This window comes from Musa acuminata, chromosome BXJ1-4, assembly GCF_036884655.1.
Source record: "Musa acuminata AAA Group cultivar baxijiao chromosome BXJ1-4, Cavendish_Baxijiao_AAA, whole genome shotgun sequence".
Classification (NCBI taxonomy): domain Eukaryota; kingdom Viridiplantae; phylum Streptophyta; class Magnoliopsida; order Zingiberales; family Musaceae; genus Musa; species Musa acuminata.
In genome coordinates this window covers 5,829,138-5,854,795 of record NC_088330.1, presented here as the reverse complement: position 1 = coordinate 5,854,795, position 25,658 = coordinate 5,829,138, and the positions used below count along the sequence as shown (strand labels likewise).

The following is a 25,658-nucleotide window of genomic DNA, read 5'->3' as shown; positions in this document are numbered from 1 at the left end:
GAGATGAAGCAGTGAAAAGAACGTGGACAAAACACCAAAGAAACACACTAATGTCACCAATCAGTATTCCTGTAATCATCCCCCAACACCGATATGTGTTCATAGGTATACAAAGAGAAAGGAAGAGAGGAAAACCTGCAATACAATTCTATACCATAGATTTCTATGTTCTTGCTATATATTTGTTGCACTAATTGTCCAGTCCAAGAAGCTGAAAACTAGGTAGGATCTTCTTATCTAATCTTATACTTGCTTTGGATCGTGTTAACAGCCGCCCAAGTCCCTAACTGAGAACCGGCTCTTCTCGGACGTACCGCCGCCGGCATGCCGTAGCCCGAGCGTGAGCGACACGTCTCCGGCGGCCCCCAGTCGCATTCGCGCAGCCGGGCCCAGTTCAGAGGTGGCGGCAGCCCCGTAGTAGCGGTACACGTCGCCGATTTGTCCTACACCGACAAGGACACTGTCATCGACTCCGCTGCTTGGCTGGTGGGCCGCACCCAGACCCGGCGGTGGGTTGTCGGAGGAGGAGGCGAACCGATGATTGCGGTGGCTGATGGAGGATGTGCTGGGAGAGGCGTCACTCTCGGACGCCGCATTGGTTCCCAGTCTCTGGCTTTGTTGCTGCTGTTGCATTGGTGATGGCGCTCTTTGTTGGTTTGTTTCTTTCTCAGTTCCCTCCTCCTCCTCCTTGGACTCCTGCAGGTACATCTCCTCCACCATTGGCTTCCATAGCCTCACCCTTGCATTGATGAACCAGTTGGAAACCTGGTACACATGTAAAACCATCAGGTCTACCTACATCTTTGGTTAGCAGCTGAGATAGATTTATATTGGTCTTCCAGGAAAGTGCAAAGATGCAGCAACCCCAGAAAACATAAGGAAGATGAACCCTGGTCGACTGAATCAAAGTTCAAACAAACGTTCCAGCTTTAATCCCGTTAAAAGTGGGGAGGTGACATTGCAAGTAGTCCATGTATCTCGTTGTATTAATGTTTCTGCTCGATCTCCATGGTAAAGTCATCATTTTCCTGATTGAAATATTTGGATTCCAAAACCCGATGCGTTTCGTATGATTGAGGGATGAAAGGACAGACCTGATTTCTGGATAAACCTGTCTGCCTCGCCAACAAATGCTTATCTGCATCACTGGGATACCTGAGTTGAAAATGACATCAGTACGTCTCAAAGATCCACAGTCCATCACCAACAAGCTATATATATATTAAATATTGCTACAGATGCTTAAAATAATGAATTAGTGAATGCTGAATGGAGAAGCTTTTGTGGTGCGAGGACTGCACATAAGGACATGGCAGTGCTGAATCGTTGATAGATTGGTATAATTGATGAGACTAAAGGTACACTAAGGGAAATGGAGAGACAAAAATAAAAGAAGAAAATGCTCTATGATGTCAGCTCCTCTCACACAGAGCAACTGAATGCCAACTTTAGGATGCACAGAAAGCATGCAGAAACCCGCTGCACGAATTGCAAGGACAACATCTTCGAAGCTTTTGGCAAGTAACTCTTATTCATGTTGCAGGTGGTGGCGGAGGAAGAGGAGAAAAAAGATGTATGGATAGATGAAGAGTCTATCTATGCATAGGATGGTAGGAAGGGAAGATGGTCTTACGGGTGAAGGAAGTGCTCGAAGAGCCAACCCCTCAGGATGCTGACGGAGCGCTCCGGCAATCCGCGCTGAGGCCTCCAGGCTTCCTGCTCCATCATTCCCATCTGACTGAAGGCCTGCTGCTGCCGCAAGCTCTGGTCGAGCATCCGGAGCCTGGGGGTGTCTCCCTTGGTGATCCCCGAGCTGCTCGCACCTTCTCTGTCGCCTAGGAGTTCGCATGTCTGCTTCAGTTGTGCGACGATTGCATCCTTGAGGCACCGGAAGTGCCGCGACATAGCCTTCTGCGCTAGAGCTGTGTAGGGCGTTGCAGCTCCAAACCCCATCACCGAGTCGAAGGAATTCACCACCATCTGCATTTGATCGCAGTAGTGGCTGTATCTTCTGTCGACCTGCGAAGATCAAAGAGAGAGAGCGACATGATTGCCTTGTAGTTACTATTGTACTATTACATAAAAGGACTAGGGAAACGATAGAGGACAAGAAAAATAATTACAGTTGCCAAAGGTTAAGCTAAATGAGCTGTAGAAATCCAAACCAAGTACAATGATTAATTCTCCTATCGAATCATGCTGCTACGATGATGCGGATTGAAGAGTATATAAGAAAGACAAATATTACAATGTGCCTATGAGCAATACTTTATGGAAAGCAAGGGTCTGGGCCAGTCACACTAGCGTGTTTCGGCCTGGGGTTCCTGAGATCATCTAAATCCCTTTCTCCGCCTCAGCAGGAAGATATGTACACGCATCTCTATCCTTGGTGTTGTATGTCTTCTTAAGCAGCGTTTCCATGAAGAGACAATGAGATCTCTTGGGAGTTTGCATCCCTACAGAAGGAAATTAAGAAGGAGTGGAGCAATGGAGACGTGAAGGCCATTGTTTCACCAAACAAGAGCCATGGTTACTTAATGGAAACTACCTCTATGGTTGTAATCTATTCGACCTATGGGAATAGATAAAGAAAAGCACAACGCCCACTATCAAAAAATCTTGTTAAAAATGACCTGAGAATCAACTCAACCACTTTCTTCGGCAACCAAAGGACTGATAAGTAATATATTTGCCGCTGAAGGCAAATTTCTCACTATGTGAATTGAGCGAGGAGGAGGTAGGTCTACGTGAAGCTATCTACAATAATAGTCACAAGAGATAGAGCAGGTCAGAAAGGAGTGATTAGTACATGCCTCGTCAAGCATGGAGATGAGCTTGGTTTTCTTTCTCTGGTGCTCAAATCTGTCAGCGGGAGACAAGGGAGGGACATCCTTGGAAGAGGAGGTAGATGCAGCGGCCGTACCAGACGCACCTCCAACGCCGCCGCCGCCGCTACTAGGGTTACGGTTAATGTTGGATGACCCGACGCGGTGCCTCCCTACCCTACTCCCTTTCGATTGCCCGCTCATCACGCTGCAGAACTCCTCCAGTAGCTCCTGCGCCGCCTTTGCATACTTGGAGTTCCTCAATACACTCACCATACCCGTGCCGGTATAGCCCATGTGGAACTGCTGACCATGGCCATGAACATGGCCTTGCAAATGTAACGTAGGGTGCTGCTGCTGGTTGCTGAAGTACAACCCACCTTCTCTAACTCTTAGATCATCAGCTTTGGCCATCTCCAAGTGCTGCAGAGATGAAGAGAGCGATAACGACAGCCCTTGGCCTTCTACCAGTCTCCCACCAAAGGGAGTCTCGCCAAAGGATTGAAAGGCTTGATGAGGATGGTGTTGCTGGTGGAGAGTTGGGGCAGCAGCTGGTGGAGGTGGAGGTGGAGATGGAGACCTTGGATGCTGCTGCTGTGATGGCGGCTGCGGTGGAGGATTCATGAGAAATAGCTGCATCGCAGCAGCTGGATCGGTGTTCAAACCCGTCACCTGATGCTGCTGCTGGTTCCCTTGTCGGTTCGGCCCGTACCAGTCCCCGGAAAAGCCGGTCACGGCCGTTTGCCTCGGCGGGAGATGATAACTACCCGAGATCTGGTTGGCATGCAGGTCGATTGGCGTTGGTCCGTGCGCCGGGAAACTGAACATGTCTGACAACATGTTGCCGGCACCGACAGCGGCGGATTCGTAGATGCTTGGCTCCCCTCCTTGCTCCTCGATCGGGACTAGCGGGGGTCCGGCGGCATCGAACCCTTGCACCCTTAGCTTGTCCCTCCTGCTTTGCTGCGCGATGTGGTGATGCTGCTGCTCCTGGTTTGCAGAGCGATCGAAGCCCTCGGAGAAGCTGAAGATGCCTTGGTGGAAGCCTTGGGACATAGACGTCGTCGGCGAATTAGGCCCGGGCTGCGGCCTCGTAAGGACCTTGGTTGGGCTGAGGTAGGAGAAGGGAAGCTGAGACGGTTGTGTCGCTATTCCCATGCTGCCCTCTCTTTCTTCATCATCATGGCAGTCCAATTAACGTTACGCCAGCTGCACACAGGTAGTCATGAAGCGATCAAAACAAGAGATCCAGCAAGAAGAAAACCATGAACAAACATAAGAAATAACGCGAGAACTCTTAAATATCTTCTTTTCTCTCTTGCTGGTGGTGTCTTTGTGTCACGGTGATGGTGGTGATTCTCAGAGATGTATAGGTTCTTACCTTGGATCGCCTTGCGCTTTAGGAAAACGTTAGACGATGAAGACATCATGGTCTTGCTGCGTAATTGAAAACCTCTTCCAGGGCTCCTCCATCTCTGTCTACCCTGTCTCCCTCTTTTCTTTTGTTTGTTCTTTTTCTTCCTCTACTCTCCTCCTCCTACAATCGCCTTCCGAAACCAAAGGGAAGAAAGAAGGGACGGAGGCGGATCGTAGAAAGACAAAAAAGAACAGGTCGCTATTCCTCCTCTTCTCCCCTTTGACAGCTGCTTACATTTCTATATTTCTTTTCTCTCCAATTTGACTACCACTCTAAGTGACAAATGACCACTTGAGCCCCCTCCTGTTCATACTCTTAAGGACAAATGACACCCTCCCTCTCCATTACAATCACAATGAAATCTGCACCAGTTTTAATACAGGCCTAGTCCTGCTTTAGGTAAACGTGGCCATCAGTGGCCGGCGAGGCCAAGGAAATGCAGGCAGGGCATTCATGTCATTGCCCTACCCGCCTGCATTGGAGGCCCAGCTTAAAGCTGATGATAAGGTTGTGAGGCTCAAACCACCGCCATTAAAGGACCTCCAAGTTGAGCCTGAAGAAGATTCCACAGAGATCACAAGTGGTCTCCGTTGGATCTTGATCCAGCGGCCGATCGAGGCAGACGTGTACTTTGTCGGTTATGCCTACCGGGTGACGTTCCATTGGCTCATTCATCCATTATTTGCCTGTGCTGATGCCGACTCGACAGCGACTCCTGTGATCACCTCAGACCTTCGTCACCTCATTCCGGTCATCCATGTCGATGCCACCCTCATGGAGTTGGTAGAGACGGTATTTTGCATCAAATACGATAGGCTAATTCGGATGATTATTAAACCCAACCCAACTCTTCACGCGAAGGCTCAATTATGATTAGCTTAAGACGCAAAGGTGGGCTGGCACGTGTCGGGCAGGCGGTTTGCCCGTTGAACGGGGAAACCCCAACCCCCCCTTCCCTCCTCTCTTCTCCCGGTTCGCGTGGCTGTGGCCGTGACACGAGTCCTCGGATGGCGACCAACTGCCAACCCAAAAGTCCTATTAACAATAATTCATTTTATTTATCTGCCGACGGGGACATGACGGCGACCTAAGGGCACCGTGTGGGGGTCACTGCGGGCCCGGCCTCGGAAAGCTACAGGAGAGGCGGGCCGACGAGGGCCCCATCCGTTCCTGCCCTTTCGCAGGCCGATCCGCGTCCTACGGACCCCACGTTTCCAACAGTGGACCACATTTCCACCCACAACGGCAGCGTGGCTCCCACAAACAGTTGTAATTCTTTTCTTCGCCGGAGGACGATAAATAATTTCTTTCTTGGTCATATTACCAAAGATTCAATCAGCTTAGGCCAAACGCAGTGGAAATTTCGCGCAATCGAAATCAGTCACTATTTCAAAAACAAAAGAAAACTATGTAATTTTGAAGAAAAGTGACATTTTCCGTACATGTCAGAGTGATAGAACAGTTCAAGTCGGCTCCAAATTTTTCGGACGACTAGTAGTATATATTCAACGAAGCACAAAAAGTAAAAGGCCACGTTGACGCCTCATCGTTCTATTGTTCTTATACATAGGTATATGTTTTACGTGGGAAGAAATTGGCAGCGTAAAGTTCCTCAGCATTCTTACTTCCGGTGGCTTTCAATCGTTGAGGCATCTAAATCCGGGAACATCTCATCTTTCTCTGCGTCACCAACGCGGCCACGATAACGATTTCTAGCAGTCGAACAGGAAATGGGTTATATGAGATTTAGACCAACTTTTGCATGCAAATTGGCCCTCATGACAAGACTGACCCAAAACATTTCGTTCCATCTGTTTGCTTCGGGTCTAACTGAGGCCACAGTGCAAGCGATCAAAGGAGAGGAATCTGCAGGCGCTGTGAGCGCAGGCGTACGGAGCGAAAACGATGACAAGAGATGTGGTACGACCAGCGCAGTGCATCATCTTCCACTGCAACGCCTGCAGATGTTGCATGAATCCCCATGGTTAGTCCTTTTGTAATTTACTCATCCTGCGGACTCTGCATTCGGTACAGGCAGAAACTGAGTGGTACTTGACGGTGCTCAGCAGGAGGCACAGAAAAGATGGGAGTTTTGGGGATGCAGATGCTGCACTGCTCTCCTTAGCAGACTGCAGGCTGCTGCTGCACGCTGCAAAGGCAAAGATGGGTATCGTGATCACACTATTGCGTATCAGTAATCGTTGCAGAAACCTTTGTCTATTGTATCCGGCAGGCTTTCAACGAAAGCTTGCTTGCTGTGCGACTGTCACAGTTCAACTCAAGTCTCCAAGTCTCTGCTTAAAGCGAGCACCAGTGATGTTTGGCAGAACAATTGTCTCTTTTCATAACATCAAAAAAAAAAAACATGTAAATTATGCAATATATTTTTTTGTTGAGTGGTTTAATTAAGCGAACACTGCTTGGTTGTGTCGACTAATGTTCAATTAGTGTTTTATGATGGGATAGTAAATATAGGTTTTCTATAATATATATATCACTCGAATACTAAGAGATTAATCTTTAACGTATATTTATTTCAAATTCATACACAAAAATATTTTTCAACACCAAGGAGAGGTAACATAATACTGGAAAATAAATCCCTAATTACAGTGGCAAAGTTGATGTTCGACATAAGACAATCAAGAATGCAAGCTTGCTGCTTTATTTATTTTTTAAATAAAAATATGATATAAAAACATACAAAACAAACATAATGCATGGAGGCCAAAAGAGGTAAATAAAAAAAATTAAGGATATACAATTCAAACCAATTTGACTCGATTCGAACCTATGTGCATATATAATCTTTAGGAGTGATCGAGAAAATCTTAGATATCAATCTAATGACACATAAGCGATCTTCGATTGTGATAGTGAGAGTCTCAAATGTTCAAATTGATATCGATCTTTATAAAGATGAGATTAGGACGAAATAAAATATGAGATTTTGAGTTAACAATCAAGGATCTCGGTTAGGTCCAATGAACATTTTATAATTGATTTAACTAAAAAAAATTATGTAAAATATTTACCTAATATTTTATATCTATATAAGTATCGAAACCGTCTTATTAGGCTACCATGTATCAACCCTTAGGACAAATATTTTTTCTATCAACTAAAAACTAAAAGAAAATTATACTTATATCTACGTATTTGAAGGAACATTTTATATTAAAATTATTGGGAAAAATACACTACACATAGAATATGTTTCTATTATAAAAGCATTAATTTTATTGCTTAGCACAAGATATCAACGAGTGTAAATGCGTCGGCTAATGCGCATCACCTAAGTTTTCTATTATCGATTCAACAACTTAAATACAAATCCATGCATAGTTTCAACACTCGCTAAGATACATGTGAACATATATTTTTAATCTTTGAATTTGGCATGAGCATATCTCATTAATTAATTATAAGGAATACCTTTTATCGTTGATTTTAATGTATTAAATTTAGATCGGAGGTGTGATGTTTCGAAAATTAATTTATTGATATTTTACATATAGTTGAACTCGATTTGATTATGGCATGCTCATCTTCTCTTGATGAATTCACCTATATATATTGATTATTATTGATTTCCCTTACCAATAAATAGTCTCCTATATATAACTTTTGATTGGTGATTCATTCCATCTACACAAGTATTCAACAAGGTCAACTTTCAGAAAAAGATTGGTCAGCTAATTCACCTTACGAAAAATCTCAAAGTAGATAAGAGTGTCATTCTCCCATCGATTGAATCCCAAGCATCCGAACTCAAAAGAAAAGGGATACTAAACACTCAGCTAAATTAAGATTTAAATTAAGACTGTTCAGTATCAGACGCCATCTTCCAATTAAAATATGATGGGAGAGTACATACAAACTTTAGGCTAACGTCATCACTCCACAGCTCAAAGCCCAAATTTAGGTTCAATATAAATGGCATGTCTCCACCTTGGGATCATTACTCACCCTTCCTCCAGTGGCTGCGTAGCCTATTATTGTTTTGCCTGTGGCATCTTAAACAATACAATAATCTCTCTCTCTCTCTCTCTCTCTCTCTCTCTCTCTCTCTCTCCAAGCAAGGCGTCTTTGTCCTCTAACTGGTAACTTGATGCCTTGGGTAACACAAGCATCCATTAAACATGTGAGCATACATTGCAAACATACATCAACATTTGTTTTCTCCCATTGATCAAGAAGTTGAAGCTGACCTTCCTCCTTTTTTTTTCTTTTAGGTACCCAATGTAATCAGTGTAGATGACTTTTCTTCCTCTAATTTATCTTCTTTCAAGTTTCCAATGTGTCAATCATATCACATCAGTGACTGGTGATCCTTTGTAGTTTGGAGGCATCCATCAAGGTGTAAAAGAGAGTTTGGTCAAGGAAAAGAGGTTGGCTCTTCAATGATCTCAAGATCTGTTCAACCCCCTTATTTGAGCTCATAGCTTAAGTAAATGCCAGCATATTGCCAAGTGGAAGATCAAATTAAGGCTTTGTAGAATTGTCACATTGATGAACATTATTTGGCCACAGGATGAAGCTTCCATTTTACTTCAATTGGACACTGTTTTCTTCTATTATTACACTGTTCCTATATACTATATGTTCAGATGATTTTTTTTTCTTTTTCATTTCCATAGGTTTAACTTAGCTTAAGTGGAGGCCTATTATGTTTATCACCTAAATATCAATAATATGATTCTTTTGGTAAGACATAAAAATATTCTATAATTAAAATCTTTATCGATTAGATTAGTTGACATCTTATATTATAATAACTTATATATATATATATATATATATATATATATATATATATATATATATATATATATATATATATATATATATATATATATATATATATCGTGTATCAAAATGTGTTGTCCTACACGAGCATATCGACAAACCAAAAGGTGAAGAACTCGAAGGCCGATGTTCCAAAAATGGGTTATGTCATCACTCATAGGACATGAAGTGGACCATGGGATGTGACTATGCATCATGAGCTACGGTGAGGGGATGATTAAATGGTTCGACCATGGCTTTTCTTTGTCCCCATCGTCCCCAACCTTCTTGTATGGGGTCATTGTGATGCACATTACATGTGGAGGTCCCTTCGGGAAGAGACGCTAAATAGTGGGTCCTCCAATTATTGAATGAGTTGAGAGGCTGCCCAATTACACACCGGATTTGGGAAATTTTCTCTTTATTTAGGCATAGTTTTAGGAAGAATAACAAACGTGACGATTCATTTATAATTTATCAAAATGAAATATGCTACATTTATTCGCTATAATTTCACCTCAACAATTTTAAATATGTTGACCTTTCATATCCTCTTATTATTTTACTATTCTTAGACAAGGATATAATTGAAATATTCATATAAAATTAACTTATATTTTTTTTATATAATTTTAATAATTATTTAAATATTTAATGCGTTCAATATTTTTAAAATATATTAAATTTTAATTATTCTTTTCGAAAGTGAAAATGACAAAGCTGATTTACAATTGACCAATGCAAGCGAATACTCCATATTCATCATTAAAATAACATTATTATCATTACCCATAATAAGTCAAAATGATTAAAGGCGAAAAAAAAAAGAGTAGCAATTTGAGGTACAGTAATCATTTTTGTATATGCATCAAGTCCCAACCCAACTAAGCAATCGTGCCTCCCAAAAACATCTGAAATATAGGAACTCAATCATTTGCCATTGTGGATATAAATTCGAAGAATGTGTTATTGAGTTGTAACTACGTGAATATAATAATGTTGATGCCCATCTACATCACTCGCGTACGGGATTCATGTAATCTGTGCCAACCAATTGCATCTTTTGATGCTCCGTGTTCTTTCTCCGAGTCTTATTCCTTTTACCGTGGCCAAGAGAGCCAACATCCTCCCTACATAGTCACTTTCCAACCAGAGTATCTTAGATATCAGCAACATTCTCCTGCTGCATGGCCCCAAGCCACCACTTGGGCATGCAGCACAGTGCTTGGAATCGCCTCTCTTCTCTCAGGAATGATAAAAAGAGGAAAGGGGAGGGAGGTGGGGGTCATTGGTGCACAAAGAGAACTTTTGAGCAACGGGAAGGGTGATAAAGACGGGGGGTGGAATTATTAAAGCTGGTGGCACTCCGGGCATCGATGCGCGGCCGACGTGGACCACTCGACGGCCACCACCGACAGGGGGTGGCCCGGGCCACGTTGGCTCGGCGGTCACGTCGACGCCGTGGTCCATGGGAGCCGAGGCGCCGGTGGACGGTTGCGGAGGCACCTGGTCTCGCTGGTACCTGGGCTTACTCCTATGCAGCTGGTGGTGTTCTGAGGGCGTGGGTCCCTTCCCCTTTGTCTCTAGGGCACACTGGCCAGCTTGCCTCCCGTGTGTTGTCGTCCAGCTTCCAAGGGGTTTTGGGTCGACAGGTGCTGAAGGGATTACCAGCGCGTTCAAACGTTTGCAAAGCTTTGACAAGCTCTGGGTTTGGCATCGCGCGCGAAAGGTGTGTGCGCTGAGATGCCGTCGTCCGATACTGGTTTGTCTCCTTGTTGGTGTAGGTGCTGTCCTTGTTGAGCTTGTCCTGTGTGTCGAATCGACGCAACAGATGTATGCTTCGGTGCTGCACGCTTATCGATGTGATCATATCCGATCTTTTACTTTCGTCGTGTTAGTGATGGATTCGTGGTTGTTCCGTTCAAAATAGAACCAAATCGAACTGAATCAAAATCCCGACCATACCATTCTTTCTTGAAATTAGAATTACAAACTAAAATCGATGGTTTCGATTTCGGAATCAAAATAAGTTTCAACCGACCAATGGTTGGTTCATTGGGTGAACGTCCAAAAAAGAAAAGATAATAAATGATATTAATTTTCATTGGGTGAAGGTCCAAAATAAATAAATAAATAAATAAATAAAAATATGACAGAGATAGGAAGCTAAACTGACGGTTTTAGTTTTAGAATCGAAATCGTCTCGAATTGATTCGGTTCTGATCCATCTCAAATTAATTAGATTTTGATTCCAAATTTGGTACAAATGAAACTGTCTATTTTAGAATCAAAATCGGTGATCCTAAAACTGTGGTCACCGCCAAAAGAAAAAGGACAACCAACGATGTTAATCCTCGTCACGTGACAGCTACATCTGCCACGACAGAGCAGAGGTGTGTATCAAGTCGTTGGTCCCTCGTAAATATGTGGGGGAGAAGAACCGATTGCTTGCACTTTGTGACATGGCGGAGGAAAAGGCCGAGGAGCCAAGAAGAGCTCGGCAGGGTTGATCCGGAGATCCCACCGGCGTTAAAGGGACAACGACGGCCATTGACACAGCGCGACCTCACCGATAGCGATGCTGCTATCGTTTCCATGGTTTCAGCCTCACAATGGCTGGGTGGGTAACATTAGCCACGATCATGCAGGGTGAGGCGGCGGCCTACAAGTCCCCCATTCTTCCATTTCACTGTGACATTTAATTGGTTTCTGGAACACGGATTCAGACATCACTAAAGGTTGCAATTAAGAAGAAGGGAAATGGTGGGACATTGGTGATGGGATAGCTTTGTTTCGGGAACACGGATTCAGACATCACTAAAGGTAGCATGGTTTCTAAAGGCCAATAAAAGGAGAAACGAGGAATGGGATACCTTATTTTAAGACCCACTTCCTAAGCAGCCCAATAATTACTGCATGGAGGCCCATAAGCCGACCTTGACAAGGTCTGTGGAAGCAAAGATACTTTTACGTCCATTGCAAGCAAAGAAGGTTAATCATTGAGAAGAAGAAGAAGAAGAAGAAGAAGAAGGCCACGCATAAAGCACAATCTAATCACAACTCGGGCATTAAAGATATCCAGTGGAGGATAAGGTTGGAAGGCACTGTTCGAGCTCTAAGCGGAGGAGCAAATGACCGTACAGATGCATGACTTATCGATTTGGTATGGATAGAGGGCAGACAGGAAATAGACACCTGTGTCGGATGTGATGGGAAGGAGAGGTCCTGAAGCGGTGCTGTCGCATCCTTCGTCGTCATCCGTATGTCCGCAACAAACCGACGTTGTTTTCCAGCGCAGCGCTCATCTACACCCTCCTCTCTCGTTGACGCCGCGTCTTCGAGAGTGCGGACAATCCTTCTGGCCAAATAAAAAATGACGCCGTTGCCGGGGATCGAACCCGGGTCACCCGCGTGACAGGCGGGAATACTCACCACTATACTACAACGACTCGATTGATCTTAATGTATATTGTTACAGACTACTGTACGGGCCCCACTACAGAAGGTGTACCACGTGGACGGTCCACGGACGGCAGCACGGCATAATCCTTCTCTCACTTCACTGTGCCGTCTGCGGCGCATCGATGCCGCGAGTGGGCGATTCCTCCCACGTGTGACGTCGCCACCCAGCGTGCCAACAAAAACTTTGATATCTTTCGCGGATTACGTCAACCTTACCAACCGTATCTAATAATTCTTATATTTCTAATCCAGAAATATTACTATTGCTACTCCTTCCCGATGATGCATGAAGTTCATGTATTGCTCTTTCTTTCATGTTCATACAAGAGTTAATTACCAGCTATGGACGTGTTTTTCCGGGTAACACCATGAACTCATCATCCTGTTCCCACACCAAATAGAAAATATTTGTGGGACGGACTTAACTGAATTGAGTGACCTCTTAGACAATGCATGACCCTCCGTCATTTGTTATTTTGCCTAACAACGTAGGGGTGACTCGATCCACCACCTAAGTATAGCAGGTGACGTTCAAGTGTTCGGCAATTCTTTGTCTTAGATAGAACCATGGAGTTACTTGGCAACATCAAATTAGGCCCGTCAACTTTCATGTTTTGTTCAGTGTGAGGCAGAGGAAGTGGCAAATTCTGTCACTCTCCTCTGTTCGACACTCTTCTAGATCTGTATATATAGTGTAACCTTGTCACCGCTTCCTTCCGCCAAGACCAAACCAATTAGCTCAGAGACATGGCGAAGTCTCTTGCATGGGCTACCTGCGGAGAGGAGGAGAGGGTCTGTGTAGGATGGATCGAGAGGTACTTCAACGACTGCGTGTGTAGCGTAAGAGGTGAGCTATCGTTTGGCCTCGGTATGATCAGCCTCTTCTGCTGGGGAATAGCAGAGGTACCACAGATCATCACCAACTTCCACAACAAGTCTGGCCATGGCATCTCCCTTGCGTTCCTCCTGACTTGGGTCGTTGGGTCCGTCCCCTTGCATTACTTAAACATAGTTTAAACAAGATCTAGACGAAGTTCTCCATCAAACTCTTACATTTTACTCTGGCTTGCAGTGACATCTTCAACCTGGTGGGTTGCCTTCTCGAACCAGTAACGGTAAGCATTTCCAATTTTAAGCTGTATCTCAAACTTCTTGCAGCAAAGCTACTTGTCATCATCTAGTAAAATGTTAATTTGATTTATCTGCAGCTGCCGACCCAGTTCTATACAGCACTGGTGAGCTGAGTTAGGCCCTAGAAGGCTGAGAAAGTGTTATGTCCGTATGCTAACCACCCTCGAAACTAATGGTGCAGTTATACACGGCCGTCACAGTGGTTTTGGTGCTGCAAATTCTGTATTACGATTGCTGGCTAAGATGTTGTGAGAGCAGAGGTTTCGCGGCTCAACTAGAGGTGACAAATCAAACCACCATCTTCATCTAATGTGTTCCTTCCTCGTGTAACTTCTTCTTCTTGTATATGCTTGAGAAAACCGCATCGTGGTCGCCAGGTTGAAGAAGACAGCTGCAAACCTTTGAATCCGAATTCTGAGGGTCACAGTCATCACCTACCAACTCTTACTGCCGCGCCTACAGCATCACCTCGTGCAGATGTATGCTATACGTACGTGCGACTCCTCGGTCTCCACTACCTATCTGACAAACCGAAGCAAGTCTTGGTCTCTTAACACACCGGTGTGCGCGTCTCAGGTCGGCGAGGTCTTTGGCGAGCAGTGGGACTCCACCGTATAGATCGTCCTACCTTGGACCAGCTCGAAGTGGTCCATCAGCCTCGGGGTACTTGGAGTCGTCGGGTTCTGATGACGAGAGATCAGCACGGCACCGATCTTGGCGCAGCGGCATGAGTAAGCCCATCAGGATCCTCTCTCGCTCGGTGAGTCGGGAATCGCAGGTCAAAGGTGATAATTATAATGTGATGTAGAGGTACTTCATGAGAAGTCGTCGTGTGACACAAACGTCGGTATGTGATTGATGGTTTGAGTCAATTTGGATGTTCTTTTCGGCTATGTAGGATAACAAATAAAGTAGTCCGGAGATTACATAATTAGATGCACTGTAGAGCTTAATTGAATTAGAAGAGCATAATTCATCAAGTTCAATAACTATTGTGACTTTCACATATAATTTCTATTTTAAATCATTTATCATAATAATCTTAATATGTACACATATCGTGTTCTAAAGGATTATTAAATATATAAATTATTAAAATTTAAACTAGTTAATTTAATTATATCTCGAAGGTAAAGTTTCATGATAGACAAACGTAAGTTGTAGGATATATCCTGTGTGCATTAGGTGAAGATAAGGGTTAGCAAAGATTGCATGAACCTTACAAGAAGAAGAATAGCCTAAAGATATAGGATGCCAGAGATATATCATATTAGAAAGCAACTTTTAGACCTTCATGTCCCTACTTGGGAAAGAAGTTTGGCATGAGATATGAGCAGCAAGCTAATTAGGTAAAGCAGCTCAGTTTAGATATCTGATCTATCAAAGCTGTTGTTCATGCTTACAAGGAAGTTGGGTTGTCTCATTCTGCATAGTAAGTGATAACTTTGTACTGTTTTGCCTCGCTTTCGTAATGGCAGGTTGGCTATGGGACTTTTGCAGCTGCCTCGGTCACTTTACCATTTCAAACCAAAGCTTCAATGGAGGTGAACAACATAGGGTTTGACAGTAGGAAGAATTATGGAGTGCAGTTTCCCACATTCAATAAAACTGATGCTTTTGCTCTCCGTGGCACGACAGGAAGGAGGCATAAAATCACTGGAAGAGAACCCTTATGGGCTGCTGTTAGGATGGGTTATGGCTGCCATTTACATGGGAGGCCGCCTGCCTCAGATATATATGAACGTAAGCACATATCTTATCTTTCATCCACAGTTTTGCCGTGACATGAAACTGGACATAGACATTTTTATGATGTATGTTATGTCATCAAACAGATCAAGCGTGGGAGCGTGGAGGTTAGACCTAAAACCCTTTAGGTTTTGCCATCATTTAGCTTCGTTAAACCTTTTGATTATAATATTATGAGTTATTTTATAGGGATTAAATCCTCTAATGTTCATGTTTGCACTCGCTGCCAATGCAACTTATGTTGGAAGGTCTCTCTCTCTCTCTCTCTCTCTCTCTCTCATCCGCCTCCCCTCCTCGACCCCTCAAAGAGGTCTTCTTGTTAACGATTGTGTTTGGATGCAGCATACTGGTAAGGAGCATTGAGTGGGAAAGAATTAAGGCTAACTCACCTTGGTTGCTGGATGCAGTAGTCTGTGTTCTTCTTGATCTATTTGTATCCTTCTCTCTTTTCATTTGACTTCACTAATTACTGCTTCATGATCTCTTATCCTTTCTTGAATGATTCAGATATTTCCTATTTGGTGCATGTAGTTCCTTGACCACATATTTTACCAGATCATCCTACAATTTGCCTACTACAAGTTCATGCACAAAAGGATGACAAGCAATGAGGATGAACATGAAGACTTCATGGAAGCCAAGGAAACACTGGTCTGAAAACTTTGTGGTATATATGACACTAATCCTTGTGCTTATATTTAATACGGCACTTGTTCTTGTTATTTCCTTTGTGAAGTTGAGTGATTTGTATCCTATATTTGTACCAATAGCTGCATGCCACGAGTTTTCCTCGTTAATTTTCTTCAGGATATTCACATACAAGCAAAGAAAGTCATCCCTGCGCGCCACTGCAGATTCATAATGTCCATATTCTTCCCACTCCCTGTTGTATTGAGTATATGAAATCATACAACTGCAGACTCTGCCATTGTGGGTGTGAATTTGATATGATGTGCATCATTTACTCCACATAGGTTCGTCTGCACCGTCAAATGAGATGCATATTCGGATGATCCAGTGGAGTTTGCAGCCCAATTAGTAATTTTGATATAGTATCATAAGATTTTGGGTTCGTATTTATGTACGAATTCTTCCTTCATTGCTTTGAAAAAAAATATATTAACATTCAATTAATTTTAAACATAATAAAAAATTATACTTCACCGAATATTTTATCTTGTGAATACAAATTTATCATAGTCTTTGCCATTGGAATAAATGTTTACACTTAAGTTCTTGTAAGAAATATAAATTAAGCTTTGTTAGGAAAAAAATCGGTGATGTCTAAATGAGTATATAGGATTTAGAATTTGAGTATATAGGAGTGAGGGAGTATCTATCGAATCGAGGTGGACTAGCTTACGTTCTTTGGGATAATATATGCAAATATGCGAGGTTGGATGAATTTTCTAATCCGATCCATTTGATACTCAAATTAGTCATGAGATAGATGGATAAAAAAAATAAAAAATATTTAACCTCGATTACTATATGAAATATAATTTTTTATAGCATCAAAAAATAAGAAATATTTTATAAAATATTTCTTAAAGAAAAATCCTTAATCATTTCCGGTGGATCGATGTCCACGTGAGCAAACCAAGGGATAGGTCTTGACTCCTTTATGCTAATCGAACTATCACGTATACAATCATATGTTGAACTATCATTGGTCGAAAATATTTTCTCTAGTAAGCTCTCATTTAAAAGCGAACGAGATCATTTCTTGCTAGCTGCTATCATATAATATGGACAAAAGGCAATTCATGAGAAATGTAAGTCTTGGGTGCTCGATTTGGTGCCAATCTATATAAAAATAAAGGTTGAGTATGGTTCATGAGATCATCCTTATGAATCTCAAGTCAATAATAAAACAAAGTTAAATACATAGATAAACAATGATCAATCATGATTATCATGATTCGATGAACCTTTTATAATCGACCTAATTGGAAACAATTATAATCGATCTAATTGGAAAAAATATATAGACAGAATATATTTTGTTGGTTGGCCCAATTTTTTTTATGCTGATTCGATTGTGATACATCCAATTATAATTGAGAATAAATATTTCTTCTATCATCATTTAATAATATTCAATTTTCTGATTAGGTGTGATGTATATGCTCGTTTTCTTCTTAGAAGGTTACTCTAATGGTAATATTTTTGGAATAAATTTAAATAAATGCTTGTCACTATTGAGAGAATCGACTCTCGAAATCAAACAACCTTATTCCACACGTCATTGGCGTCGCCAATGGAGAAAGAGCGTGATTTATTTGTCGGGAACAACGAAAGATGTGTTCAATGGTTTTCCTGTTTTGTTTTTCTGAACATAAAAACTGTGAATAGTATAAATTTTCGTACTTTGTTTTAACTATGTTTGGTAATATTATTTTGTTTCCATTTTCTCCTGTCAATTTATAATTTTTTATGATCATAAATAATTTGAAATAATATTAAGCCCAAAAAGCATTATAAATTTGTATAAAATTTTAATGTTAGAATTTTTATGTATGATTTATTATTTTACTCAACTTAAAATATTTAAAAAGTAATTCTTATGGAAAAAAAAGATTTCCTATGATAAATAATTGATCTCTTAGCTTACCTAAAAATCTAAATATCCAAAATTTTAGGATCTTAAGACATATTCATCTTCAATCAACACGTAATTAATCAAATAAAACTATTACCTTTTGTTATCAATAGTTGTATCCATAGAATATTGCCTTAGGTCATTAGTGGATAAATTTAGATTGATTATAAAAGATAACTTAGGGCATAGTTGTCAAGGTATAATATTTTCTTATTAATTCCCTTTTAATTCATCTCATACCTAACTTAGGTATCGAAGAGATCATATCAGGAATCTCACTCAATATTAATCTTAATTACAAGTAGATACCGAGAGTAGTATATATCGTGGATCGATAAACTCACAGCATAAATCAATCCTGAATTAAATTGAACTGATACAGCATTCCAAATCGGCCATTGCTCTTTTCCCCTGTCACAAGAAATTTCAGCTGGTATAATAAAAGAAATTCAAACTAAAATGTTACGCTGTATCATATTATAATTCTATGACAGTCACGCGGACACCAAAGCCAGTTTTACACCTGCAACTTTACACTTATTTGGACCATACAAGATATGAGATCATAGATAATTTGGAGTGTGGCTCCACCGCAATTAATAGCATTTCATGCCAATGAATGGTTGTCGTGTAATCATTTGAACGTAGCACAATTATTTATTTTTTTTACGATTCTAATAAAATACTTTATTAATTTATGTTTATGTTTATGTTTATATTTTGATGGAACGACGATAATAGTCGCTTCCATGATATCTTTTCTCATTTGCATGATTAGACAGAGATTGGCTCCCCTTCGTCGACCGCTTGGTGATGCGGCCGGAGAACAGGACTTCTGCTGTCGCTCTGAGTGTTCGGAGAAATGCCTCTTGTCATCTCCAAGAAGGGGAACTACTCAGCATCAAGAATGAACGTATACTTCGATGGAATTGGATACAGTGAGCGTATACTCATCTAGGAGCCGACTGCGCCCCAAGTACCGGACACTTGCATGATCGGAACAGGAATCGAGACTGCGGAGGTTTTGCTCTTCGGGGAAGGAGGATTTGATGAGCTTCCTGAGATCATACATGGCGATGGCGACACGTTGGCACTCGAGTCTGAGTTGTCTAATTTGCCAGAACGGTATCTCAAGGTTATTAAGTTGCCAAACCTCTCTCATGATGGAATTATCAAGCATGATTAGCCGTTGAGGGAGATAACTAGAGAAGTTCTGGACATAAGTTATAGTGCATTGAGCTTCATTTATCACAAAGAATTTGTAATATCAATCGTCATCCTTTAACCGTCAACCACCAAAGAACTGAACTGATGTGAAAGACAACAAGATATCTACCTGATGTAGAAGATGATCGAATTGATAACCGACACCCTATTAGTTGTCATATGTTAAATTAACGTTGCATTACGGAAGATTGTATAAATCGACCTGCGTCTCAAGAAATCGTATCGGCCAACCCGTACCTTAGGGGTCATACTGAATAATTGTTCACATGAGTGCATCACAAAAGGAGAGTAATTCCTATTGGTTCCATCGCAAAGACTTATCAAATATAAAAATCGATCATCGATGCGTAAACAAAGATCATATTTTGAACCTCACAAAGGTTATAGTCTTCACTCGAAACAAATCCAAGCGTCGGATGGGTCGAGTCAGAAACCTTCACTTGACATTGACCTATTATGCAGAGTGCCTAAGAGATTGAGCTTACTTAAGTTCCATTTCGAGACAATAATCCTAGAAGTTTAGAAATCATCTCGAAGCAATCCTTATCGACCTTATACAGAGTGCCTAAGAGATTTAGCTCACTTAAGTTCCATTTCGAGACAATAATCCTAGAAGTTTAGAAATCATCTTGAAGCAATCCTTATCGACCTTATACAACTCCTATCTCTCGTCTCAAGCCATATCTCTCGTGAATATCAAGTTGTTAGTAATTTGGTAGGCCATTTCAACTTTGCAAGGATCATATATTTGGCTTCATCTCAATAAAGAAAATTATGATCAATCTCTATTCCCCCTGTCAATTTCATTATTTTAAGACGCAGGCGCTGTTTCTGCTGAACGAGATCCTCCAGTCTTTTGATCCATATAATTACTGCCACGTCAGAAATCTGACATATGCATGCGGGTGGATATGCTGTCACATCTTACGTGGTAGAAAGGTCAAATGTTCGTTTTAGGTGCGTAGATTCCCATCAATGCGACTGGTTTACAAACGAAAACAACAAAATTCTATGGGCCAAAAGCTTCCAAGTAGCAAACAACCGTTACCACACGTTCTCATCCTTCTCAACCATATGGGAGTCTAAGCAACACAGTGGTCGAGAGATGGAAAATGGAAATGAATGTCATTCTGATCCTTCCCCTTCTTGTCTTTCCCATGGCTTTGTTGCCGGCCGTGTGCCTTTCTGCGGGGGGCAGCAACGATCTCCACCCTCTGGTCCTCATACCGGGGAGTGGCGGCAACCAACTGGAGGCCCGGCTGACGAAGGACTACAAGCCGTCGAGCCTCCTCTGCGCCCTGTCCGCGACGAGGAAGGGGAAGGACGGGTGGTTCAGGCTGTGGTTCGACCCGACGGTGCTGGTGCCCGCCCTCACCCGCTGCTTCGCCGAGCGGATGACGCTGTACTACCACGCCGCCCTCGACGACTACCGCAACGCCCCCGGCGTGATGACCCGGGTCCCCTGCTTCGGCTCCACTCAGGGGCTCCTCTACCTCGACCCTCACCTCAAGTAGGTTCTCGCTGCGCCTCGGCCTCTCTCTTGGATCTTCCTGTTCCTCGGCTTCACAAGGGTCTTTTCGCAGGCATATCACCGAATACATGGCAACTCTAGTGAACTCCTTGGAGCAGCTTGGCTATATAGATGGCGAAAACCTCTTCGGCGCGCCGTACGACTTCCGCTACGGTCTGGCCGCAGAAGGCCACCCCTCCAAAGTTGGAACCCAGTATCTGGAAGATCTCAAAGAATTAATCGAATCTGCGAGCGCTTGCAATGGCGGCAAGCCCGTGATCCTCCTCTCCCACAGCCTCGGCGGCCTCTTCGCGCTCCAGCTCCTCGTCCGCAGCGCTTCCTCATGGCGGCAACAGTACGTCAAGCACCTGCTCACCCTCTCGGCGCCATGGGCCGGCACGGTGCAAGAGATGCTCACCTTTGCGTCGGGGTACACCCTCGGCATCCCCATCGTGGACCCTCTGCTGGTCCGGGCCGAGCAGCGGAGCTCTGAGAGCAACCAGTGGCTCTTGCCATCGCCCAAGGTGTTCGGCCACGTCCCGCTCGTCGTGTCCGGGAACAAGAGCTACTCCGCATGGGACATGCAGGAGTTCATGGAGGACATCGGGTTCGAGGAAGGGGTCTACCCGTACAAGACGCGGGTGTTGCCGATGACGGACAAGTTCGAGGAGCCGGGCGTGCCGGTGACGTGCGTGGTGGGCAGCGGGGTCAAGACGCCGGAGACGTTGTTCTACGGTGAGGACGGGTTCGACGTGCAGCCGGAGGTGGTTTACGGCGACGGAGATGGCACGGTCAATTTGGTGAGCTTATTGACGCTGGAGTCCGAGTGGGCGGGGTCGGCGAGCCAGGATCTGAAGGTGATCAGGCTGCCTGGTGTCTCCCATACCTCGATTTTGAAGGACAAGAGCGCTTTGCGGGAGATAGTAGCCGAGATTTGCAGCATAAACGCCATTACCGCGAGCTCTCTAGTCTTTCGAGCGTGACAATACGATTGATTAAAATGTTATGCAGTCTAAATTAAGTGTATGAATTCGATAATTCAATGCATAATGCTTGACATATTTGTTAGTGTAAACAACTTTAAGCCGTGGCCTCGGGGCCGACGTGGCTTGGTTCGGGTCTGAATGGTGGGAGATCTTCCTGGGACGACCCTTGAGACTGTAGAAGACCGACTGCGGTGGTCCGATCGCGAAGGGGTCGGCGTTTCCTCCGGGAGGGGGCTTCTCGCCTGGGCGTTTAGTGGGAGGCCTCCGTCTTCGCACCTGCACACAGGTCGGGTCAGGAGAGCTCGGCCCGACCCCTCCGACGATCAAGTTAGTGAATAGTCGCAGGGGGTTTTTTTCGTCGTCCCCCTCCTCCCTTTCTTCCTCGGAGTACGAGGGTTTTTATAGTGAAGGTTATCGTTGCCTGATGTGCACGCTCGCAGGGAGCAAGATCGTACTCCCGGTAACGTCTGACATTGACGTTGGCGTGGCGTGAAGGATCGAGCCTGAGCAAGATGTTAATGTGCCTCGGTCGGCGTTCTGGTCTGTGTTGACCAGGTGCTGCGAGGCGTCATCTAGGGTAGCTGACGTCAACCCGAGTTTTATCGCCATTATTACCCTCATCATATTCCTCCCCCCCCCCCTCCCGAAGGAAGCTATGCATCGATTGTTGTAAAGGGTGGTCCGAGGCATGGCTTCAACTTTAAGAAACTATCCCTGCCGGACGGTTGCCGGTCCGTTGCCAGGGGTGTGGGAATCGTGGAGTTTAATAACTAAGGAGGGTTGGGCGTATAGCGGCGGTCCTAGGCAGTATGCAGCCGAGGAGCACGACTTAGTCGGGTAGGCCGAGCAGAGATTGTGGTCTCGGGCGACATGCAGTCGAGGAGCACGACTCAGGTGGGTAGGCCGCGCAGAGGTTGTGGTCTCGGGCGACATGCAGCCGAAGAGCACGACTCAGTCGGGTAGGCCAAGCAGAGGTTGTGGTCTCGGGCGACATGCAACCGAGGAGCACAACTTAGGTGGGCGGGCCGCGCAGAGGTTGTGGTCTCGAGCAACATGAGGCCGAGGAGCATGGCTCAGGCGGGCAGGCCACGCAGGCATGGTCTCGGGCAACATGCGACCGAGGAGCACGGCTCAGGCGGGCAGGCCGTGTAAGCATGGTCTCGGGTAACATGCGACCGAGGAGCACGGCTCAGGCGGGCAGGCCGCACAGGCATGGTCTTGGGCAACATGCGACCGAGGAGCACGGCTCAGGCGGGCAGGCCGCGCCGAGGTGAACTTGGGCAGTCTGCGGCCGAGCCATGTAGATACAAAAAAGGGGGTTAGGTCGGAGCTAACCGCGAGTCGGGAAGCGATCAAGTAGATACTGAGCCTTCGCTCGTAAGAGACTGAGGCAGGGCCTAGATTCCTTTTACGAGGACTATATCGGATAGCCACCGCGGGTGCTTGACTTTTTCTATGGAGCCAGCTACCAAAAGTCGCTCCTTCCCCTCACGACCACCCAGGCCTCCGCCGCGATGTATTGGTTAGCCCGTTGGAGCATATCTTGTGCTGTGGTGGGGGGTCGCTCCACGAGGGACCAGAAGAATCTGGAAGGTCGTAGGTCTGTCATAAATGCCTGCACTAACAAAGAGGGATCAGCGTCCGTCAACCCCCAGATTTGTGTTATAAAGCGATTCACAAAATGGGAGAGGGCTCGTCCTCTCTTTGGTTGAGTCCGAGGAGCAGTGCAATGGTCGGCTTTGGCCGGGCGTAGGCCAAGAAGTTAAGCTCGAAGTCTTTGATGAGCTGATCAAAGGAGGCGATTGTCCCAGTCTTCAGACCGCTGTACCATGTGCGAGCTGGCCCCCTCAGAGTCGTGAGAAACGCTCTGCACATTAAAGCGTCAGAGGTTCCGTACAGCGCACCATTTGAGCACGGAAAGTGGCTACGTGGTCCGTTGGGTCGGTGGAGCCGTCATATGCGTCCAAAGAGGGGAGTCGGAAGTTTGGGGGAACCATCTGATCTTGTATCTCGGGCGCGAACGGAGACCCTTGGTGTGTGTCCTCCCCGAGCTCTCTCTTTGACCTGCGAACCTCCTTCTCCACTTCGTCGAGTCGCTGACTAACAAAGTGTAGCTGGGCTCACAGGGAGTCCGTTGAATCCAAAGATAATGCCTCGAGTTCCAGGCGGCTGCTCGGGTTTTCCATCACTCGATCCCCGAGTGGGGCCGATCAGACCTGAGGCGAAGTGGGGAGCTCCAGAAGTGGCGTGTGGGCCCGAACGGGCGGCTCCCGTTGCTGCAGTGGTTGGATCGCAGGCAGGTGCACCGGATGAGAAACGAGCAGGATAATGGACTGCACCATACCAGTTAGAGTTCGGAGTTGATGAGTGAGGTCCTGAAAGGCCTCGGACGACACGGACGACGGGTCGGCTGGGGCGCCATCGGGTGGCGACTAGCTCGGGTCGTTGAATATCATCCAATAGCGCTTTGAGGTCATGGCGAGGTGTTCGTCTCGAGGTTCTCCACGCGGGGGGTGTTCACCCGGAGCTCCGATCGGGTGTGACCCCTCAGCTGCGGGTTCGTCTGAGTCGATCGAGCGATCCCTCGACATTCGGGCCCTCCTTCTAGCGCCAAAAATGTTAGTGTAAACAACTTTAAGCCGTGGCCTCGGGGCTGACGCGGCTTGGTTCGAGTCCGAATGGTGGGAGATCTTCTTGGGACGACCCTTGAGACTGCAAAAGATTGACTGCGGTGGTCCGATCGTGAAGGGGTCAGCATTTCCTCCGGGAGGGGGCTTCTCGCCTGGGCGTTTAATGGGAGACCTCCGTCTTCGCACTTGGACACAGGTCGGGTCGGGAGAGCTCGGCCCGACCCCTCCGACGATCAAGTTAGTGAATAGTCGCAGGGGGTTTTTTTCGTCGTCCCCCTCCTCCCTTTCTTCCTTGGAGCACGAGGGTTTTTATAGTGCAGGTTACCATTGCGTGATATGTCCGCTCACAGGGAGCAGGATCGTACTCCTGGTAACGTCTGACATCGACGTTGGCGTGGTGTGAAGGATCGAGCCTGAGCAGGATGTTAATGTACCTCGGTCAGCGCTCCAATCCGTATCGATCAGGTACTCTGAGACATTATATGAGACAGCTAACGTAAAACTAAGTCTTATAGTTATTATTACCGTCATCAATGCCCTTCTACCTCAACAAATTGAGACAAAACCTGCCTTAATTTATACTTTTCGGGGACTCGAGAAAGAAGCGAGCCCGACCACGACGGCAGGACTGCACGTGCAGTGCGCTTGCCGACGCCCTGCGCTCGTTCATTGGCGATACCGCACGCAAATGTGCTTTTGCATAGACGAGCTGTAAGGGAGCATCGAAATCGTCCATCGGAGACACTCTTCCAATCCTAACCGTCCGCCTGTTTTGAAGGAGGCACAGATGGACGGTTTCGGAGGGGATCCTTTTGTAACTTTAGATAATGCAGGGATCCCTGCAGAGGATTTGGCTTCGGCTACGTCCCCCATTGGCCCACACTGGTTTTCTTATGCCATCTCTCTTTGATAAGAAGGGAGAAATATGCGCAGAGAGCACAGAGTGATGGGAGGTCCCCCTCAATCCTTTTGGTTTTTGTTAGTTTAATAGAGGTAGCAGCATTATGCGTCTTTTATGATGTCTGCGGCCGTCATCTCTCACTCGTTCTTGTCCAGGAGGCTGAGGGTTCTCAGTCACTGAGCTTCTTAGCCCTCTCTCTTAGATTCCCTCTCAAGTTATTGTAAGAAATTTTGATGAAGCCAACTTGTGTTTCTAAATCATTGTAATAGAAACACAATAAACAAATGCGGAAACGAAATAGCGTACCTCCAGTCATTGTCGCCAAGAATTTCTGTAAAGGTTTCTTCTTGAACTTTGGTTCTTCTCGGCTCAGAACTCTCACTTTAGATGGTGTAGGAAAGCCTTTCGCTTCAAAGAGATGATTGAACCA

General features: G+C 44.9%; 3 protein-coding genes and 1 non-coding gene across 6 annotated transcripts; 2 read left to right on the top strand and 2 right to left on the bottom strand.

Moving 5' to 3' along the window:
* Positions 1 to 53: 53 nt before the first annotated feature.
* Positions 54 to 4,519, bottom strand: LOC103980857 (BEL1-like homeodomain protein 4). Its single transcript, XM_009397379.3, has 5 exons — positions 4,207 to 4,519; positions 2,814 to 4,034; positions 1,634 to 2,019; positions 1,095 to 1,155; positions 54 to 765 (listed from the first exon to the last, which is right to left on the bottom strand). The coding sequence occupies exons 2-5, from the start codon at positions 3,981 to 3,983 to the stop codon at positions 265 to 267; spliced, it is 2,118 nt and encodes a 705-aa protein (XP_009395654.2). The 5' UTR covers positions 3,984 to 4,034; positions 4,207 to 4,519; the 3' UTR covers positions 54 to 264.
* A 7,888-nt stretch (positions 4,520 to 12,407) lies between these two features.
* On the bottom strand, positions 12,408 to 12,479 carry TRNAD-GUC (transfer RNA aspartic acid (anticodon GUC)). Its single transcript has one exon. It is a non-coding gene; the product is annotated as a tRNA-Asp (tRNA).
* A 691-nt stretch (positions 12,480 to 13,170) lies between these two features.
* On the top strand, positions 13,171 to 16,300 carry LOC103981589 (uncharacterized). Of its 3 annotated transcripts, XM_018824845.2 has the most exons (13): positions 13,176 to 13,475; positions 13,565 to 13,607; positions 13,701 to 13,727; positions 13,805 to 13,903; positions 14,001 to 14,113; positions 14,200 to 14,383; positions 15,102 to 15,167; positions 15,262 to 15,366; positions 15,459 to 15,479; positions 15,562 to 15,620; positions 15,715 to 15,805; positions 15,928 to 16,039; positions 16,180 to 16,300. In XM_018824845.2, the coding sequence occupies exons 1-12, from the start codon at positions 13,240 to 13,242 to the stop codon at positions 16,027 to 16,029; spliced, it is 1,146 nt and encodes a 381-aa protein (XP_018680390.2). In that variant the 5' UTR covers positions 13,176 to 13,239; the 3' UTR covers positions 16,030 to 16,039; positions 16,180 to 16,300. The 3 variants fall into 3 exon arrangements, with proteins under 3 accessions (XP_018680391.2, XP_018680390.2, XP_018680388.2); XM_018824843.2 differs by having other exon boundaries at positions 13,178 to 13,475; positions 15,928 to 16,300; XM_018824846.2 differs by lacking the exon at positions 13,701 to 13,727 and having other exon boundaries at positions 13,171 to 13,475; positions 15,928 to 16,300.
* A 3,998-nt stretch (positions 16,301 to 20,298) lies between these two features.
* Positions 20,299 to 21,772, top strand: LOC135643668 (lecithin-cholesterol acyltransferase-like 1). Its single transcript, XM_065160937.1, has 2 exons — positions 20,299 to 20,711; positions 20,785 to 21,772. The coding sequence occupies exons 1-2, from the start codon at positions 20,314 to 20,316 to the stop codon at positions 21,692 to 21,694; spliced, it is 1,308 nt and encodes a 435-aa protein (XP_065017009.1). The 5' UTR covers positions 20,299 to 20,313; the 3' UTR covers positions 21,695 to 21,772.
* The last annotated feature ends 3,886 nt before the right edge of the window (positions 21,773 to 25,658 follow it).

Excerpts from the sequence above, each read along its gene's own strand:
- LOC103980857 (XM_009397379.3), bottom strand. The coding sequence starts at position 3,983 with ATGGGAATAGCGACACAACCGTCTCAGCTTCCCTTCTCCTACCTCAGC. Across the intron at positions 2,020-2,813 it reads TCATCTCCATGCTTGACGAG|GTCGACAGAAGATACAGCCA; the intron begins GCATGTACTAAT and ends TGATCTTCGCAG. Across the intron at positions 766-1,094 it reads CAGGTTTATCCAGAAATCAG|GTTTCCAACTGGTTCATCAA; the intron begins GTCTGTCCTTTC and ends CATGTGTACCAG.
- LOC103981589 (XM_018824845.2), top strand. The coding sequence starts at position 13,240 with ATGGCGAAGTCTCTTGCATGGGCTACCTGCGGAGAGGAGGAGAGGGTC. Across the intron at positions 15,480-15,561 it reads TCAAGCGTGGGAGCGTGGAG|GGATTAAATCCTCTAATGTT; the intron begins GTTAGACCTAAA and ends GTTATTTTATAG. Across the intron at positions 15,621-15,714 it reads AATGCAACTTATGTTGGAAG|CATACTGGTAAGGAGCATTG; the intron begins GTCTCTCTCTCT and ends GTTTGGATGCAG.
- LOC135643668 (XM_065160937.1), top strand. The coding sequence starts at position 20,314 with ATGGAAATGAATGTCATTCTGATCCTTCCCCTTCTTGTCTTTCCCATG. Across the intron at positions 20,712-20,784 it reads TACCTCGACCCTCACCTCAA|GCATATCACCGAATACATGG; the intron begins GTAGGTTCTCGC and ends GTCTTTTCGCAG.